The sequence below is a fragment of the Triturus cristatus genome, chromosome 1_2 (genome assembly GCF_964204655.1).
Source record: "Triturus cristatus chromosome 1_2, aTriCri1.1, whole genome shotgun sequence".
Classification (NCBI taxonomy): Eukaryota; Metazoa; Chordata; class Amphibia; order Caudata; family Salamandridae; genus Triturus; species Triturus cristatus.
In genome coordinates this window covers 454,750,150-454,771,800 of record NC_140580.1, presented here as the reverse complement: position 1 = coordinate 454,771,800, position 21,651 = coordinate 454,750,150, and the positions used below count along the sequence as shown (strand labels likewise).

The 21,651-nt window shown below is 42.8% G+C and overlaps 1 protein-coding gene across 1 annotated transcript in view; it reads right to left on the bottom strand.

Moving 5' to 3' along the window:
* DNTT (DNA nucleotidylexotransferase) overlaps window positions 1–21,651 on the bottom strand; it is a 1,058,258-nt gene that overhangs the window by 658,326 nt on the left and 378,281 nt on the right. Inside the window, exon 4 of the mRNA XM_085614981.1 lies at window positions 14,186–14,356. Coding sequence (XP_085471107.1) covers window positions 14,186–14,356 — 171 coding nt within the window. The remainder of the gene's footprint in view (window positions 1–14,185; window positions 14,357–21,651) is intronic.

The window sequence follows — 21,651 nt, the reverse complement described above, 5'->3', positions numbered from 1 at the left end:
CGTCCTCAGGGGTTCACCGCCCCACCCCAGCGACTGGAGGGTTCCTTTGAGGAGCACCAGGTGGGAGGCCTAGTACCTACTTGCCAGCTGTGTGAGGAAGAACACCTAGCATCAGGAGGACGTGGGGCATCTGTAACCAGCGCTCCCGTGGTCCTGAAGTTTGTGGGTGCCTTTCCTAAATGGCAGGCACAGAAGTCTAAATGGAAAGTTAAGAGAGGGAGGTGTCCCTCGGTGGGAAAACCCGTGGGACAGTGCCCAGCCAGTCGGGCTAGGACCCCTAGAAGTTACCAGGGTAAACCCACTTCTAACTTAGAGGGCAGGATAACTGGAGGCACTATCCTGACCAATGGGTCTTCCAGGGGTACCGCTCTAGGTGGGGGTTGGCAAGGGGCAAGCACCCCTAGAGAGACCCGAACTGCCAGGAAGTACCCATGGAGCAGCATAGTTGGCCCAGGGGGTAGTGACCAAGAGAACCCCCTGGGGTCAGGAAGGCATAGAACAGGAGGGTGTCATTGCAGTAGCGGGCCCGCGCCCGTGTTCTATCGCCCCAAGCAGGGAAGTCCATCAAGGTAGTTGATTGGTCTACTCTGGCTTTTGTCTGGGAGGAGGTTGTGTTGGACTTTGCCCTATCTGGCTAAAGTTCCTTAAACTTTTTGCTTTCCCCCTAGACCTTTTTCTGACATGGTGTTGCCAACTTAGATGCTTTGGGCACTTTGCCACTGCTGATCAGTGTCAAAGTGTACGTGCTCCCTGTGTAAAGTGTAATGGTAATTGGCTGTGTATGATTGGTATGTTTGCCTTACTAGTAAAGTCCCTGGTAAAGTGCACTATGTGTGCCAGGGCTGGTCATGCAAATGCTACTAGTGGGCCTTGCAGCACTAGTTGTGCCACCCACACAAGTAGCCTTAAAGAGAGAGCTCAGGCTTGCCACTGCAGTGCCTGCACGCAGGTTGTTAAACTGCCATGTTGTTCTGACAAGTGCACCCACTTGCCAGACCTTACCCTTCTCTTTCTATGCACATCAGACACCCCTATGGTAGGCACAAGGTACCCCCTTGGGCAGGGCGCAGTGTATGTGAAAGGTAGGGCATGTACTGAGGTGTGTATCATGTCCTGAGAGTGAAATACTCTCCATTTCGTTCTTCACTGTTAAAAGGCCATCTTGCCCATTGGACAGAATTGGGCAGACCCCCCAGGATATTGCGGCTTGGATTAGCAAATTTAGCGGCACAAACATGGAAATTTAGCGGCACAAATATGGAAATTTAGCTGTATTTTTGCTGCCCTTTATTTTACTCATAATCATTCATTTTCAGCTTTAAAACTATGGAAACTGTTTTAGCAGAGTATTCCACTTTGAAATAGGCCCTGATGTGATGTAATTTCCTGTGATGTCCCTTCCATTACCCCTAGCATTTTAGTGAATTGACGCCCATGCTCTAGTTGGCCATGTTACCCCCTCAACTTCCATGTCCAATGTGTCTGTATTTAAAATATATCTTGATGCGTTGAGACAACCCATACCTTAATATATTAAAGCAACTTCTGAATTTGAAAGGTTTATTAAAAAGGGCTTTCTATTTTAGATTTTAGGTATATTGCTAGCAAGAAATAAATATACTTGAAAAAAATAAAACAGACTATTTCCGTGAATTATTGTAGTACAACGTTGCTATAACATGAAGTTTGAGTATATGGGCTGACGTTGAATGTTTGCTTGGCCCATGTTAGCAGCTCATAAATCATAAATCTCTTGAGTTCATTTTATAACTGCTGTAGAAGTTTTGTGATGCACGGATTGATGGTGTACCTGTCCAACAGAATGCTTTTAAAGACTCTTTAGTACAGGATTCAAATTTCCGAATTGAACAGCATTCAGAATAAGGCAGAAGGAGAGACATCTAACAACTTAGTAAATACACCAATATTCCGATAATAAGACCTTTTTTGCACAATTATAAACACAGGGAAGATTTACAACAAAGGGAGTAGTCCTTTTCACTTTTAGTCACACACTTTAGTTCATTTGTGAAACTTCTCCACATCTAATAAGGTTCTTAAATTGACACATACCATAATACAGACTATGGATTACTTTAGGGGTCTCTATATTAGGTTTATGATCTGGAACACAAATGTAAATATCAATTTTGGCACAAAGGTGAGCTGAGGCGGTCACTCATTTTAATTAATATAGGAATTATTATGCTTTTGGTGATGGAAGAATCAACAGTATGCATATGCTCATTCAAATTTCAACACAGAATTTATTGCAGAACTTGTATGTATTTTTCTTAGCCATGAAAAACGTCAATTATCATAGAAATGTCAAAACCTTTTCCCGGCATTCCTTCATTTTCACAGACACGTATGTGAAAAACGCTGCATTTTTACAAAAGTGCCGATTTCGCGAGCACTTTTGTAAAAATCGCGGCATTTTTACAAAAGTGCCAATTTCGTGGCAAACCGCGAAATCGCGAAATCCTGGAGGGTCTGATTGGGAAGGCTGTGTAATGTTTCCAGCCTATCTCCGCAAAGGCTTAAGATGGAGAGGTGAAGTTTAGTATGCCTGAACTCACAATTAAATAAAACATCTTTTTGTGAAGGTGGTTTTTGCATTGTGTGTTTAGAAACCACTCTTTTAGAGGTGGCTGGGTTTTTGTGCTCTAACATTTCTGTGTGTCTCTGCCTGGTTGTGGATTGACTGTCTGGATCTAAAAGTGATAGGATCTGGGGAATGTCTTGACCCAGGGGAGGAGGTGAGACAGCAACAGGCTGACCTGCATCTGGAGTGTAGGGGGAGGAGTAGCCCCTGGAGGTAAAGAGGCCTGGGCTGCAGCCATAAAACAATGGCTCCATCCCCTGCTGAGTGATTGAGGATCCAGACCCCCACTATCAAAGGAATAAGGTGTCACTGGCAGGGAGACACCCAGAACTGGTTTAGACAGGGGTCAGTTCCCCCCTGAACACAAAGACTTCAAAGACATTTAGGGGTATAACTATGAGAGCTGAAACCCCTGGACTTTGGAATGGAATTGGATTGTTCAAGAATGAACAAGATTGAAACTACTTTGTGGTCAAGAGGAACCTCTGCCAAGGAAGAAACAGCTGAAGAGACTGAAGGAAAGGACTGACCCTTGCTGTGTGTTTAGGGGCTGGCCTGCAGTTTGATGCTTTAACCAAGGAGAGGCTAAAGGGACTTTGCTGTGTGCTGTGTCCCCCTGCTTGAAAGGACTTTGCTGTGCTGTGTCTTGAAGTAACTTAACCCCAAGGGCCCGAGCAGAGCTGGCTCCCTGTTCTGGAAACTCAGGAACACAAACATTTCCAGAAGTATCTCAGCAACGCTGTGTGTGTGTGTGCTTTTTGTAGGCTGAGCCCTTCGTGGAGATTGTCCTGTGATTGTGTGCACCCGGAGTCCGAGTGAGTCTCAGCGAAGCTGTGTGCATGTGCTTCGTGCAGCCTGAGACCTTCGTGAGGATTGCCCTGTGACTGTGCACACTAAAAGTTCAAGAGTGTCTCAGCGGTGCTGTATGCGTGTGCTTTTTGCAACCTGAGACCCTCAGAAGAATTGCCCTGTGATCGTGGGCACCAGAAGTTCAAGTGTGTCTCAGCAATGCTGTCTGCGTGTGCTTTGTGCAGCCTTAGACCTTCGGGAGGATTGCCCTGTGACTGTGCACACCCGAGGCTCAAGGGAATCTCAGCGAGGCTGTGTGCGTGTGCGTGTGCTTCGTACATCCTGAGACCTTCGTGAGGATTGCCCTGTGACCGTGCACACCCGAGGCTCAAGGGAGTCTCCGCAATCCTGTGTGCGTGTGCCCTGTTGCAGCCTGAGTTCTTCGTTATGGTCATTGGCCCGGAATCAACCAAGTTGCATCGGAGGCCCGTTGCGAGAGGCGGAGAGGAAAGCGAGGTCGCACCCCCTAGGTAACGTGCCTTCACCTGGGGCGGGGTGCGTGCCCGGAGAGGGACGCTCTCAGCCTCTCCCCTTCTGGTAGCGTGAGCCTCTGTTCCAGCTCGTATCGCATAGAGCTGGCTGATCTAATAACTGGCCAGAACGTATGTTACAAATTCACATATATTGGATTTTTATCGTGTGGTCTCATCGTATATCTTTTTTTATAAACTTAGACTTGTTTATATATGGAACTCGTGTGGAGTCCTTTTGTGGTGTCACCATTGGGTCACTGGGAGCGTGGTTGCAAATACTTTACACATTTGCCTTGAAGATAAGCCTGGCTGCTCGTGCCAACCTAACAAGGGGGTGAGCAGGGGCTATCTCAGAAGGTGTCCTTCCTTTCTCTGACGTAGAAGTGAGGGTCCTTACTTGGCCTAAGGTACCTACCTCAGCCAGGGATCCCGGTTCTAACACAAACCAAGTGAGAACTAACCACTAGGCTACCAGAATAATACATTGATTGTTGATCTCCCCTGATGATTGTAAGAAGGGGGCCTACTTCATGAAAAGAGACCCACGGTATATTTAGCTAACTTTTATCTACACAGCAGCAAATCCTGTTTAGCAGTTTTTCCCCAGAGGGGTATTCGGCCTCCGAGAACTCTTGCCAGCTACAGCCTGCTGCCTCATCCTGCTTGAGATTTTTTACTTCCATAAATGTGACTAATGGCCTGATTAAGAGTTTGCCCGTTTAGGAGCAGACTGCCATGCCACCAAACTCGTGGTAGCACTGCCCACCAGATTACGAGTTTCCTCATGTTTGGTGGGCTGCTTTTGGCGGTCCCAAGACGGTGCATCTGAAAATGGGCACCACAATGAGAACACCAAAAATAGTTCCTACACAGCATGGACAGTAAAGCCCATGCCATGCAGGAACTAGGGTGCATGCACATAGGGAGGCACAAGTTGTGCCCCCTCTGCATGCATCCCCATGTACATGGGAAACGGGGGCCCTGTAGGGTCCCGTTTGTTTCAGGACCGCCACCCTTTTTATAGAGGAAAGACCTGCATGACACCACTGACAGTCATAAAACTCAATATGCATGGCGGTGCCGCAGCAGCATATTACTCAGGCCCTGATTTCCTGGCGGCTGCGGAGGTGCAATGGCTTTCTGACCGTTCAACTTGTAATGGGGCGGTCAGGCCACCAGTCGGTGGTGGCTGGACCGCCACTGCCGTGCCCTCATGAGTCTGGCAGTCCTCAAATCACCACATTCATAATTAGACCCCAAGTCTGAATGTAGAACTCTTCACCACAAATTCATCCAGCGACTTGCTCTCGGGAACTTTAATTTTCAGAAACTTTTTTTTTAAAACTCTTCCTACTCCAAAGTTAAGTGCAAACCAGGCCCAATCCACTTCTTGTATCTGACCAACAGTGCATCATGGTTGCCCATATTTGTTTACTTTGATACGGTCTTGTGCGACTAGAAGTCCGTGGTTGACGCGTTGATCTTGAGGTGCTAATTTTTAGGAAAACCTTGAAAAATTCCTAATTCTATTTCTACTGATTGGATGGTTGTCATTTTGGTGTCAAATAATTAATAAAACTTTACTCTATTCTTCTAAATTTGTGTAGGGGTTTTCTTGTGTTGTGTTTTAATCTTTATTACTGTTTGTGTGCTGCATAAATACTTTACACATTGCCTCTAAGTTAAGCCTGGCTGCTTTTTGTGCCAAAAAATGTTAAATTAGTTATAATTGTGATTCACCCTGACAGGGATGTTGGCTATTGCTTGACCAGGGCCCACAAAACAGTTAACCAATCGCCCAATTTCTTACAATGCACTTTTCCAAGTATTTGTGAGATTGGAGTAAAAACAATTTTAGTCTTGCCTCCTATCTTGTCACTTTCCCTACTGTTTGTCAGAGTGGAGTTATAGTAGTAAATCTTACCAAACATCATTTTTGAAGTGTTCCCAATGTTTGTCGGACTGTAGTTCGCATAGTAAATCTTGTTCTCTTATTTTTGACTAATCCCTAATATGTGTCGGAAAGAAGCTAGAATAGTATATTTTATCCCCTTCTGTTTTTGTGCTTTCTACAATTTTTGTTAGATTAGACGAAGAATAGTACATGTCACCTCCAAAATGTATGTACTTTTCTAAACATTTATGGATTGCTGATATGTGAGTTTCCATCCATCATTTGTTCCTTTTGCAGTAGTCTCCCTAAGTGGGATGGGTATACCCAGACGCTGGTCCCATGCTCACTGCACCACTGGATTCAAGCTAGCCTGGCTGATGAGGGGTGATGCCCTGAAACCGGTCCCAGGATGCTTGTTTTCAGTCCCGGCAGGACCTGCCTTGGCAGTTCGGGCTGGACTTTTTCCTATGAGGAACAGGGTCTAGACTGATTTGAATATCACTGGGTCCAAACTGGGTGGTGTGGTGAGAAAAAGAATTATGAATTAAACCCAAATCTTTGTAACTGGGGTGAATGTTTGCATTGTTCAGCATTCCGTCTATCATTTGTTCCTGTTGCATTTGTCGCTCTAAGTGGGAAGGGTCTGTCCAGACTTGGGTCCCATGCTCACTGCACCACTGGATTCAAGCAAGCCTGGCTGATGAGGGGTGATGCCATGAAATTGGTCCCATGATGCTTGTTTCCACTCCAAGGAGGACCCGGCTTGGCTGTTCAGCCTGGACTGTTCCCATGAGAAACAGGGTCAAGACTGATTTGCCTATGGCTGGGTCCAAACTGGGGTAGTGTGGTGAACAAAAGAACAATTGATTAAACCTAGATCTTTGTGACTGGGGTGAATGTTTGCATTGTTCAGCATTCCATCTATCATTTGTTCTTGTTGCATTTGTTGCTCTAAGTGGGAAGGGTATGCCCAGACGTGGGTCCCGTGCTCTCTGCGCCACTGTATTCAAGCTAGCTTGGCTAATGAGGGGTGATGCCCTGAAACCAGTCGCAGGATTCTTGTTTCCAGTCCAAGGAGGACCTGGCTTGGCAGTTCAGGCTGGACTGTTCCCATGAGGAACGGGGTCAAGACTGATTTGCATATGACTGGGTCTAAGCTGGGGTAGTGGTGAGCAAAAGAACAATGATTAAAACCCAGATCTTTGTGACTGGGTGTGAATGTTTGCATTGTTCAGAATTCCATCCATCACTTGCTCCTTTTGCATTTGTCGCTCTAAGTGGGAAGGGTATGCCCAGACATGGGTCCCGTGCTCACTGCACCACAGGATTCAAGCAAGCCTGGCTGATGAGGGGTAATACCCCGAAACCGGTCCCAGGATACTTGTTTATTGTCCAAGGAGGACCTGGCTTGGCAGTTAGGGCTGGACTGTTCCCATTAGGAGCAGGGTTTGGACTGATTTGTATATGGCTGAGTCAAAACTGGGGTGGCTTGGTGAGCAAAAGAACAATGGATTAAACTCAGATCTTTGTGACTGGGGGTGTATGTTTCCATTGCTCAGTATTCTGTCCATCATTTGTTCCTTTTGCATCTACCATGAAGTATATGGAACTCAGAGAGGGTATATCTGTGTGGTGTTCGTTTTAAAGGTTCAAGCTTTAAAAACCTACAGACAGAAAATAGAGGTTCCCTACTTAGCTGACGAGCATTTTTCCCATACCCCACAGATGTTTCTGGTTAGTAGGTGAGTAGAGTATTTAGGCACACAAAAGAAAAACTACTCAGGAGACCCATTACATAAATACCGAAGATTAAAACTTGGCAACTCCATGTTGTATAGTTCATACTTTTTCAGTAAAATTGTGCATTTGTTGGACAACATAAATGTAAAACTGTGCAAGACTGATTCAATTCATAAGGTACCAGTTGGTATGTGTAACCTAAGAACGTGACAACCAAGACTCCCCAAAGAAATCATGGAAACATATCTAAAGCCCTTTCATTTGGTAACTCATGCATGCCCAAAGAGTAATTATTGTGTAAAGTACGTGCACTGCAATAATCAATAGAGAGAAACAGAACAAATTATCAGCATTACGAGAATAGTAAAGAAAATGAACAGTTCAGCCATTGTGCTCTTACATGGATTGTATGTTTGCAAATAAGTACAATTCATAGTTATGCTGCTACCTAGTGCTCCCTACCCCAGTGTGCCTAGGGTGGGTGAATGAGACGGAATCCCTGTAGGGTAATCTCACTCCCCAGTTACCTGTGGGTATATTTAATATGGGTGTCCGTCTTGGTGTTGTGCTGGGAACCATCCTTCTCAGGAGGTAAACAGGATTCAGCTGGGCAGGAAATCTGGCATGGGGCAACCTCGTCATTGTCAGCGAGATGCTCCTTTTAGCAGGCAAAGGAGGGATGTTGTTTATATAATAAGCTTCTCTCATGTTGCCATTCAGAAGTCCTAGTTAGGCTTTCATTATTGATTCTATTCTAACAGAGCTGTTGCCGAGAAAACAATAATAAAAAACATAATTTTACACAGTGAAATGTATCTTCCGTACAGAATTTTCAAGGCCCTGATAATATGCCTAAAATATGTATAAATGTAAGTAAAATATTTCATTGAACTGTATCCATGCAAACACCCAAGCACATGTGTGTCAAATGTCAACGTTAAAAAAAAAAGAAAATGGCATCGTTCAAGAAAAGATTTCAACTTTAAACATGAACATGCACAACAGTGGTGTTCCACCCCGGGCCTAATAAGACTACCCGACATCATTTTACATAGATTATTCAGTCTCACCTACAGGTAGCTTTAGCCGTCTAGTGATAGCCACATGTCGTAACACAATATATACAAACATGCACTGAAAGGGGATTTTGGACAGCCCTTTTCAGCCATTGGCCACTGTGGCTCAGCTGGCTTTAGGCATTAGTTCACTGGGATGTCCATCCAGTGTTATCAGTTTCCAGCATTTTATGTGATGTGAACATTAAGAAGGTGTGACTCTCCTCATTGTACGACGCCTACCAGGCTGCTCCTTTAATGCATACCCGGTGAGGTCATTTTTTTCTGCAGCTTGGACGACTTTCAGCCTTCCTGCCTGCCCTCTTTCCTCATGCTCAGCACCTCATAGCTGTCTCCTCTCCCACCAGGCTGCTCCTCTTAGTCGCATCAGGCTGGTTCTTTTTTACAGGCACCACTCCTCGCTTCACAGCCCCCTCTACTGTCTCCTCTCCAGCTGGGCTGCTTTTCTTCTGCTCAGCACCCCACAGCTGTCTCCTCTCACTCCAGGCTGCTCCTCATAGTCGCATTAGGTTGGATCCTTTCAACATACATCACTGTTCACCCCCCTCTGCTATCTCCTCTCCAGCTGGGCTGCTTCTCTCATGCACACCAGGCAGGTTCCATTTGTTTTTCTTTGTTTTTTGCAGTTTAGAGGAAACCTGACCCAATGGTATTGGAGTGCTTCCAATGAGCACCATGAACACAATACACAAAGTCACATTCTTTCGTTAGGAGCAGGAATATCGATATTTGCCGAAAATCACAGGATATTGAGCTAATGCTGAAATTCCAAACTGGTTCCCCAGTTCCAAATTCGGCAGCTCTGTCAATTCAGCACCACAGCTTGTTGCATCTGTGTGATCCCATGTGAAGGTGAGCTATGCCAGTTTACTCCTCCGTATATTTTGAGTTCTACATGTATAAATATTGCCTGTGCATAGTCGAAAGCCATTCACAAAACTCATGTCGCTAGCTATTTCTTTTTTTGTTTAGTTTATATCTTCTGCCACAACCTTTTTTTAGTAAGCACTGCTTGGCATTCTGGGACATGCACTTGCTAGATCAGCATTTTAAGTATAAGTACAAAAATCCGTACTCTGCAAAGTGCAGTTGACAAAATTGTCGCTGCCTGAGTTTCACACGACAATGAGCCATCTGACCGTCGCACCACAAGTCTTGCAGATGTATTGTATTACCCTGGCGGTCCTCAACATTTTAAACAGGTGCTGTGCAGAGGCTAGGATTGCGCACAGTCTGATGCATGTGCATTGAAAACCTTTTTGAAGAGGTTGACACCTGTGTGCCTGTCTAGAGCATAGCTACTTAGGCTGTGGTGAGGCAGCTCCAAATAATAATGACCTTCTAGGTTATTGCAATTTCTCAATACGTGAAAAAACATAGACTCAATTAAACCTAATCTCAGAGTGACAGCAGCCTGAGTTTCATGGTGTTGACAGGGAATATCACCTGAGTCAGAATGGTGACAGAACTCGCACATCTCACACACACATTCCTCTCAGTAGGATAAGTACCTATTCCAACCCACTGTCTGTAACCTACATATCACGCATGCAATAACCATTCACATTCTGTGAGCGATGAAAGCTTACACACTTCTAAGATACTGGATCTGGTCTGAGGAGAATGGAGGATTACACTTATTGCCTTCTGTGATACAGGGAAGCTTACTTTACAATTGCCACGCTGTCGTTATTCTGTGATGAAATAAAGCTTACCTTGCTGTTGCCCAATCAGTACCTGCTTCTGCTGTTGCTACCCCAGCTGTGCCTGTGCTCTGAAGGAGGGATGCTTGCACTGTTTTGGCCCAATGAGTAAATGTTGTATAAGGAGGGTTGTTTCCACTGCTTTGCTGTGATGTTGCACCACCATATAAAAAAGCAATGGATAATTTGATTGCTCTTGCATTACATTCCTAGGCAAGTCAAAAGCTGTTATTGGTCCCCAAGGAAAAACTAAGAGCCTCATTACGATGTCGGTCGGGAAGCATTCTGAACGACTCCTTGTCAGAATGGTTTCGGACCAACTTGGGTTCGGGGAGTCCGACCGACTGACTACAATGTTTCCGAACACCATTCAGTCGGACTCCCATTGACTTCAATGGGAGCCTGTGTTCCGACCGACAACACAGGCTCCCATTGAAAAAAGGGGTGGGTGCTGAAAACCTTGCACCCTGTGACAGGCACCCTATGGTGCCTGCCACATGCTGCATGGTTGGAAAAAGGGGTCCCATGGGTACCCCCATAGGCCCCAACTGGAGGCCTCCGGGTGAAAGGGGGCCTGCTACGAGCCCCCAAAGTCAGATTCCGACAGCCGTTCCATGTCGGGCAAATCAGGTCGAAAAGGCTGTACGAATCCGACCTAGTAATATGTCGGTCAGAAAAGAGGTCCTTAGATCTGTACGAATTGGCTTCGACCGACTCGGGGTCTCTAAATGCTGGCCGGAACCAAGTCGGACAGACGGAACGGTTACCTTCCATCGTAAACGGTTGGTCGGAAATGTTTCCAAGTCGGTTGGAAACATGGGTTCCGACTAGGGTTAGGAAAATCCGAAAGCCATTCGGAGCCGTTCCGACTGACATAGTAATGAGGCCCTAAGTGCAGGACCTTGACAAACTAGAGACCATGGTTTCCAATCGCAGTTTCCCCGCTTGACACACTGGGTCACCCAGGGCGATTTTCCTCCCTTTGCTTCCTTTCCAATGACCATCACGTTTGAGAGCAACTTGAAATAATTTAGTTAATAATGTGCGCTGTACAAATAACTCTCATGCATATGGGTTAACAAACCATAATGTTGCTCCATTTATGGCAAAATGTAGGCCGTGTATCGGAGGCAAAAGACAATGCTGCATACTGAGAACATCATCAATAGCCTGTTGTGAGCGCAGTCCTACCTTCCTTTCCCCATCTGGGTCAGATGAACATGCCCTATGAAGCAGGGATTGTTTCACAACATTGGATGTGAGATACTATATCCCTGGCGAAGATGCCTGAGCCTAAGAGACAATATTCAAATACCAAAACATGTTGATGGAAAAGAGAAGCAGGGTCCGTTGATCTGACCTCCAGTCTTTAATAATGTTTTAGGCAGACCCCAGTTAGAAACATTTTTAAATCACCCACAAAATGTTTAACCATAGGTCTGATGTTTAATTGAGGGAGTGCATAAATGTTGACATACTTGGCATAACTCCACTAAAACCGGGGCACCCATAACTAGTAGACTGGACAACCAGGGGACACTAGTACTCTTGAATGCTTCCCAGTGCAAGATATGGAACCCACTGATAAAGCATACCACATTAGGTAGGTGAGCATTCATCATCCTATATGAGGAGATTTGTACTTTCTGTATGTTTATGTCTGTTTACAAAAATTATACTACGGTGCTTTAACACCTTTAGCCCTCTCTTTAGTGCATTAGCTACCATACACTTCCCATTACGTACCCATTCCTCTGTCCAAGACTTAGGTAGTCACAAATTACGTTTCATCAACTCTTTGCCCACTACCTCGGAACAGCCATTATTGTATGAGGAGAACCTTCTTTTCTGCCAGAATCCATATGGGTAAGGGGTTCACAACATGAGCTGCCTGCACCCACAGAGGGTGCAAGATGACATTTCAGCAAGTGAGACAAAAACAGGAAAGTATGCACTGTATGCATAACAGGAATCCGGCAAGACTTGTGTAGGGGGTGTGAACAATAATCAAACATTCCCTAGGAGAGCAGAGCATATAAAACGTTGGGAACTCCTGATATAGTTCTACCTAACTGTCTATGCATCCAAAAAGTTTGCTCACACCTGAATACACAAAGTCCCTCCTCCCACAGCAAATCATGATGTTTTGTCTGTCTACCTCGTTGACTTATCTGGCACACATATGGAACCAGGGGGCATATTTACAAGCCTCTAGCGCCACTGGAGCATCACTTTTTTTAATGTTCCGGTGGTGCTGGGCCCATATTTGTGTGGCTTTAAATGGCCTTGTAAATCTTTCACACAGTAGTTTGCGTCAAAGGGGCGTGTCATGAGTGTTGCTCTGGGTGTTCCCATGCAACACCCATGACTTTTTAACACTGCCCCAGATTTACACGGACTCGCAAATCTGAGGTAGCACCCAAAACTAACGCCTTTCCATGGAAGGTGTTAAAGTGGTGCAACGAAGAGAAATACTTTTATTTCTTCTAGTTTGTTGCTCTTTCTATGTGCTGCATTCTGCAGCATACTTAGAAGGAGTAAAACACAATCAATGATGGTTTTTGTGCAAGCGTGCCTGCGTTGGCGCACTTCTGCTGTTTGTGCACTGACGCAGGGGACAGCACACAGGGGTGTGCCGTATTCTAGTGAATATGGTGCATCACTGTGTTTTTTAAATGACACAGCACAGCATTGTAAATATGTCCCCAGATATCCTTATAACTGTTGCTATTCTATAGTTCTGTTATTTGATTTTACTCTTTGACAATCTGATGGGGTACATGGATTGTGAAGCCGACGTCATAGAAGAACGAGCTGCCTCTTTCAATGCCACAGCTTGGTTGTGAAAAAGACACTTTCATGTGTGACAAGCCTGGCTGTTGATCACCAAAGGGTACAGAAGAGAAATGGACGCCAGGCTCTGTGCGTTCATGATACTAAGATAGAGAGCAGGCTAATGCACAGAGGGAAGAGGGACACCATGCCTTAGCACAAAGTATTCCCTTAAAGCGTGATTTTCTAAGGAGCATTCTAAGCTTTGTTCTCAAATAAGGCCGTTAAATGTTAGGGGCATATTATCAACGGCCAGTGATAATTATCGCTGGCCGTGCTTAGCGATAATGTTATTATCGCAAGCTATCTCTGGAATTTATCGCCCTGGTAGCGTGTTATTAACAACGCGTTTCTCCAGGCCGATAAAAATTCCATAGATAGCGAGGTTATCGCCCTTTTGCACGGAACATCGCTGGTTTTCCAGCGATGTTCCCTGCAAAACGGCGATAACCTTGCTGATACGACCCACAGGGCCATATCAGCATAATCCACCCCAATGTTGGGGATAGGTAAGTCTGCATTTTAGCAGATGTTAGTTTTTTGAGAAAACAGTTGTTTTCTCCAAAAACTAACGCGTGCTAAAATGCTGGGGCAGCCTTGTAAATATCGCGATGTGAACATCAGTGATATTTGCAAGGTTGTCCATCCGGGATACGCCCAGTGACGCCCACTTTGCATCTCATTAGAGATGCAAAGGGAGGCGTTGGGAAAAAGGGTGCTAACATGCGATTATGCATGTTAGCACCCTCTTGTAAATAGGGTGATAGTTTTATCTCCGCTTCTTTTTAAGCCAAAAAAGCGGAGATAAAGCCCTTGTAAATATGCCCCTAAGTCTTTTATTTTAACAGAGGATGACCTTACATCGCATCATTTTCAAAATCTCGGGGTTTCACAGATCGAAGCCAGTCATAGTGTTCATTATGAAATTGCCTTTTCATTTACCATGGAGCCCAAGAGAAATTAAGCTACATATTTGTATGAAAAGCAAACTACAGCAAATGTGTCAGCCTTACCTCAACAGTGCCTTTAATCTCATCTCCGAAGCCTGGCAGTCCATCCACGTCTCTCATCGCAACTACGGCAAATGGAAGGCATTTCAATACAGACGCGGCCCGTCTATACGCCAGACAAGATCCCTTGTTCTCGTGGAACTCGTAGTTTTCTGCCAGTATCTCAAAAGCATCCTACAATGAAAAATAATCAGATTTTAAAATGGTAGCTGATTTGTGTGTATTTTCTTGAAGTTACATGAAAATGCACAGAAAAAGTTGATTAACTTTTTATTTCTTGCCTTAAGTGAACTAAGGACATCATAAATGGCATTTTGGCCTAGAGCCGCCCAATTTTGGCAGCCTAGCACCAACGTAGGCATCCTTGCACCATGGTGCAAGAGTGCCTCCGTTGCATGCAGGATTGATTTTGTGCAGGAAGGGGTACCTTCCTGCACAAAAACAATCCTAAGAGGTATTTTCCTCTTTCTAACATAGAAAGAGGAGAAATAAGCATATTTCTCTTCGTTACTCCTCACCTTTTGATGCTTCCCAGGTTTACATCACTTTGTAAATATGGAGCAGTGTCAAATTCCCTGGCTGGTGCATGGGAAAGCCCCGCAACACTCATGAAACGCTTCTCGAGCGCAGAGTAGGGCCACACTGCCATTTGCCTTACTCATGATTTATGAAGCCATTCAAAGCCACCCAGGTTGGTTTTGCATGGATTTATACATTTTTACGAGAGCCCTGCGTCACACATGTACCACTTTACATGGTGTGAAAGTGACTCAGAGCACTCTTAAATAAGACCCTAAGTATATTCACTGCAATTGCACCAACTGCTGTGGGAGATTTTTGATGTTTATTATTGTATTCCTTCATTGCAAATCTCAGTCATCCTTGTTTTGAAATATATATGTTGAGCAAACCAAGGCTTCTTTGGCAGAAAACCACTACTTAGAAGTTTTATGGGGGGGCAAGCAATGCTGCTTAACAAGGGTGAATTCAGTGCAAACTCAAGTACGCTGTACAAATCCTTCTTTGCACCATTTAGTACAACGTTATTTGACTCCTTGTTAGGCCCATCTCGGACCAGGCCACGTGACGTTCACACTGGTGACACAACAAGTATAAACTGTACGGGACAATTCGCAAAGGTAAAGTTAGGCAAAAGTCTAACATTATAACTTTCGGTATTCATGAACTACTTGTAAGTGCGCTTTGTGAATACAGAAAGACGAACTTTACGACTTTCAGTGTTCACAAAGGACGTTTTATGAGTCGTAAATTCCCTTTGTGAATGCCGAAAGTCTTAAAGTTAGACTATCATCTCACTTTACCTTTGTGAATCGGGCCCTATATTGGCATGTACAACAATGGCAAGTAGTAATTCCAGATCTAGTAGCCCAATGTACTAAACAGTGTTGAGTTCATAAACCCTGTACTATTAAATAAAATTCCCATAAGTCAAAGGCCTTTGCATCGTAGACACAAACCTCAGGAGCAGCAGGCCCTCATCCCTGCAGACACTGGCCTCTATATATCCGCACCATTCAAAAGTCTTCTAATGAAGCAATAACTTCTCAACCACTGAACAAGCTTCAAGGCACAAATGTTACATAAAAGTCATTGCCCTATGCCTTGGGTCAATTACAAAGCAGGGGCTACAGATGCCACAAGGGCAAGTGACATCAGTTCTGTCATTTTTTTCCAAACACCATTGAGATTAAGAATGGACTGTAACTGAGACAAGTAAAAAGTAAAATATAAAAGGAAATTGCTAATCAACACCCTCTGAAAGGGGAGCTAAAGTAGGCATAAGGAAACTTCCTGAATCTACATATCCCAAAAAAAGAATATTACCAAAGATAGAAAATGTGTTCTTCTAATGAGGACTCGTCCTCACAAATTCCATATGTGATTCAATTCCAGAGCAGTTATTGAATGGAGGAGGTGAAGATCAGTCTCAAAGGAAAATCCACATTTTCCAAACATCCTAAACTGGGCCAGGAGGAAGATAGTTTATGCTTCTTTTATTATTTGTCTCTTTCCAAAAGGCACACAAATTCTTGATACAATGCCTAATATGGACTGTAATTTTGAACCATTCAAAGAAGTCTTAAATTGGTTTCATTATCTTTCCGAATTGCTTTTGGGGTGCACAAGAGCCCACATTTCAGTCTCATGTTGCACCTTTTGCAGGTCACAACAAGCAATGTGAATGTGGGTCATTCAAAGTTATTTGAAAGCATCATTTCCCACACTACTTGAAGCATGAAGATGGTGTGCATGTGATAGTTTCATGCATGATTTGGAATTAGTGTGTGGTCATCCAGGTTTCAGTAATAAAAAGTAATCCCGTGTACTTTGTGGCCAGTTTGTAATATACGCCAGTGCAGTGTTTGCTAATAACAATTGGGTTGATTAGCAAAAGAGCAATTTGTATAATGTTTTGGGGTTCATGGTATTCGGGCTGATTGCAGGTGTGGATGTCAGTCTAGCTATTCTACCATGGGTGTGATGATGTCAGTCGGGGTTGGTGTTCTGTGGGGTTAATTATTTAGTTTTTAACTATTGTGGCAGTCATGTAGAAAAGCAGCATTGTTATGGGTTGCTGCATGACAGCTGTGGTGGTTGTTTGCGTTGCACTGTATGAGCGTGATTAATGTCACGGACGAATCTGGGTGTCATTTATTTTTGTGTAGCATATGAGTTGTGTAATCTGATGAGTGGTTAGTAGGAGGACCGACCCGATAATCTATGCTGATTGTTTTATAGTATAAGGGTGGACGGAGCGGGGTGTGTATTGAGTAATAGGCGTGCAGTATATTGGTTTTGTAAAACAAATATGTCCCTCCCGGGTATATTGTAAAATGTGGCTAAGTATTGTTCAATACTCAATAGTGTAGTTTTGCTGTAAAGTTAAAAGTAACATTTATAGATGTTCTCACATTTCATTAGTCTAGGTATGGGCATATCAGTTACAAAACTTGGCAGGTGTATTCCAAGGAGGTCAAAATGGCCTCATGGGGCACAAAAAGGGCCTGCTTTGCACACTCTAAATTGAGGCCAGTAGCACAAAGAGCCTGACCATGCCTGGCCGGGCCGTACCGGGCATTTTTCTAGTAGGCTGGATTTACTGCTGGTTGGAGCCAGTTTTATTGTGCGGGGGCTGCCTGCATTTCCAGGCTTCACTCGTTTTCAGCCGTTCTTTAATTCATTCATCCACCCACTCACCCATTTAACTATTTATTAATTCATCAAGTAATGCAGCCACCTCACCAGTCTTCATTTATCCATTCAATGATTGGACAAGGTTCTCTAATGAAAAATATGTTGTAAAACACACCATATTTCCAATTTTAAATGTCTTGGAGGGAGAACCCGCCCTAAGCTTCCCTTGGTGTGGTCAGGCTTGCTCTCTGCACTCACTTGCTATATGCAGAATGAGGGCTACTCGGTATAAAACTGTCAGCGCTGCTTTTGATTCCAACTCCAGCCCTGAGGCTGGCATGGGCTTTAGTGAAAGAATCTTTAAACCACTGGTGTGAATATCCTGTTACAATCCTCTTCTAGTGGTGCATAAACTCTTTGAAGGTCAAAACAATTAATGACTTAATTTCAAAGTTCAAGGGCTTCATAGGGAGCCATAATTACACAGTTACAATAACATTATATTTAATTTATAGCACTGCTTTGGTGATTGGAAAACCCCAGAAATTGATTTGAAACTAGGAATTGAACATCTACGGTTATGGCCACATTAAAGTCTAAATACCCTCAATTTCAGTGAAAAGAGATTTGAATTTGAAGGATGATTTTGCTAAGATAGCAAATATCATTACTAATGACCAATTTCATAGTCTGTAACATTTGTAGTTCTAACTAGAGCATTCTTTAATATATGTTGCATCAGTGATGTGGTCAGAAGAACCTAATGTCTTTGACAAACCTTGACAACAAATTAATTAAGGAAGCAACAGAACCTTGCAATAAATTGTGAAAAATGAATTGCATTTTGTAGTACATACAGTGGTACTACTTACTTACTACAATATACAATTTACAAAACTGAGGGCCTATTCACAAAGGGGCATTTACACATGTGAATTTACTCACGAGAACATGTACTCCAACACCTAAGCATAAATCTGATCTTTTCTGCTAATTACCATTTCTGAGTATAGATTTACACCTAAGTGCAGACTTACATATCTCCATCTATTCATTTCAGGGGGAGTAGACATCTAAGACCAAATTAATATGTGTAAAGTTACTCCTAGTATCTTTTAAATATGTAAGTGGATGTCTCTGCCACAGTAATGAACATTTCCCCATGGAATATTATACGAAAAATGTTTAAAGTTTATTATTCTTAAAAGAATATTACAAATCTTTTTCTATAAAATATAAATGAACAATAGTTTAAAGACTCCTCATTAACTTAGAACTAATAAAACAAAATAAAATATTACATCAAAATAACTCATTCAATTAAATGGGTATTTAATAATTAATTAGAATATATTTAATAGTAGCATTTCTTAAAGAATAAATAAAAAACTCCCACCTACAGTAACATTTTTATTTGTATTTATTAAATAATTGTATAAATGAAATATTAATAAAAGTTGTGTTGAATTAAATTAGACCACTTTTAGGTTGAGTTCATCTGATTTATTTAACATTATTACCAATGGGATGTTATTTTAAGTCTCTGTCTCCACTATTTTATTTTGGGGCATGTTGTTGTATCTGTGAAAGGCCATTTTTGATGCTTGAATAACTTTAAGGCCAGACTGGAGTATATTTATGATTGTTTTGTCACCTTTAGGACCGTAGAAACTTTTTAAGTGTAGTTTGTGAAGAGCAATGTCCCTATTCTTTTGTTCAGCAGGTGTTTAGAGTAGCCTGTACCTCCCTAAACCTCTCCAAATTGTTGCCTAAGGCCCTCCCATTTTTTTGTAGATACTCCCCAGTGTCACACCACTCTCTCTGGTTCCCCCAGGACATTTACTACAAAGTAGTATACTTATATGTGTGGAAATCTCCCCATAGAAAAGATAAGAGAGGTGAAGATGGAGATGAAGATTGAGATTCACACTCACTGGTTTGTGAACTGCATTTTTCAGTAGGTAGTCTAATACTACTTCATGTACTACAACATTCAGTTGGTAATCTCCCTCTGAGGGTAGAGATCTCCACCTCCAACAATCCTATCTAGCTATGTGTGAACTGACAGGGTAGGGAATGAGTGAGAAAGAATCACCTGTGCCCCGATGGCCTGTGTCCAGGCTGCCCTCCATAAAACAGACTGGCATTTAACATCCTTCCCAGGACTCTGCTAACTCAAAATCAGTCTTTTTTTAGTTTAGTACAGCCTCTGTTTTGAAGTGTTATACACAGGAGCATCCCTACTGGTACAGGTTTCTATTTCAGCCGTTCGTATCTTTACTGTAAAATGTGCTATTGCATAGCATCCGTGTGCGACCTGTAACAACTTCTCACATTTTATTGACTGGTTAAACCCCCAGAGATTTCATATAGAAGGATCTCCGGAGTGCTGCAGCACAGAAATCTCACAGAACGTCAGCAAGGCTTACAATGACTCCCATCCCTGTGATAGACCTCTCAGCTTTAGGGTGGTCTACCCTCTAACTTTTTGCCTTCCTCCTCTATTGTTTCTGATCTCATTTTTGCTGTCATTAGGACTCTGTGCACTTCACCACTGCTAACCAGTGCTAAAGTGCAAGTACTCACTCCTTAAAACATATAATCCTGGTCCTCCGATATACCTCCATAAAGAAATTGTTATCCAGAGATTTTCATTTTTGATTTGTGTTTTTGGATCATTAAAGAAGTAATTTAGATTGGGTAGACACATTTTTCGGAACAACATTTTTAAAAATGGGGGCTGTGTTGCAGTGATGATGTAATATTTCAGAAACCGTTAGACCTACATAATTCATTTAGGTGTCAAAACAGCTTTTGAGGGTCAAGTGGTCTTAAAGAGACACAAAAACACTCCTCAGAGCAATAAGGCAGCTACAATAGAGGAAGAAGAGACATATATAGAAATGAAACAAATAACAATGGTTATTAATCCTTTTATGTATACACCAAACAATGTTTAAAATCTGAATACGAAAAAAACAAAATGTTTATCACTCCTGTTTTAGACACATTTTCATAGTTCACTTTTTTATTTATTTCAGAAATTGCTCATGGTACATTTGCAGAATATTGAACATTTGAGAAAAGCACATCAACAGGATCATCTTTTTGTAGCACTGGTTTTGCAAGTACATGTACGTGTAAGTTCTGTGGGTAGATGTTTTAGAATTTTTTTAGGTTTTAGCACCCCATCAATATATTCCCAACCAAATTCCCACAGCTCTTTCTCTACATATGCATGATCTGAAACATTCACACATCTTCTGATCAAGTAGAGCACAGAATATGATGTTGGTTGAAGGTCACTTTGTGGGACTCACTGTACCGAAGATCGTCAAATGTGTGACAGTCAGAACTTGTTTTACACATGCACAAGGTTTTTTTCTACGTCTTTAAAGTCACATTTGTCTTCTGTCTCAGCAAAACTTTTTTAGAAACTTCACAGGGTCAGCAGTTAAAGCCTTAAGCTTTGTTCCAATTTTACTCATAGTGTCATCACCCATAAGAATTAGTGCCTTGATAAGAACACTGGGCATCTCTGGGTCAGGTTTTCTAGTACAGAATATAATGTGGGATAAAGTGTCTTTTCTCGCCTGTTCCATAACGTATCCATAACTCCGAAAATCCTTGGCTTATGAACATTGCAACAAATCTAAGGTGCACAATAATAATTCCTGTGTCAGTTGACAGTACAATGACGAGATTGGAACCAATTCGAACAGCCCACTTAACATGTGGCACAACACGAAGGTCAGCTTCCTCCAATTTGCTGTTAGGTTCTTGAACAATATGTACTGTACCTTTTGAATATATCTTTGCAGGCACCAACTCCTCATTGACAATCATTCCACTTGCAATAATGGGAAATTCAGTGTTCACTAAAGCATCAGCAATGTTTTGGCAAGCTAACATCTCCAATTTCATCTTGCTCAATGTTGTTGACCAGAATTTATCAAGTTGCACAGGTATAAGTGTCGAATTTTTGATGCAGGCCAGGTCAATTGTTCCATTTGTAGACATTTGTCTGATTCTCTCACATTCTTTGACAGGTAGTTCAAAATAGCTGTCAAAGAGAATGTGCAGTACTCGCACGGTGCACACTGAATTTGATATCTGTAGAACAGTTTGAACGATCTCCCCAAAGTTTTACATGAATGAAATCTTGACCATTCGCAATTGTGACATATAGTCCAAAACAACAACAGTTCTTAATGAGGGCACGTTTTCAAATTGAAATTCTTATAGTGAAAGGTTTTTTCGAGGTCGTGTTTCACTGATTTGATTCCAGCATCTTCATCAAATAATGCATTTGT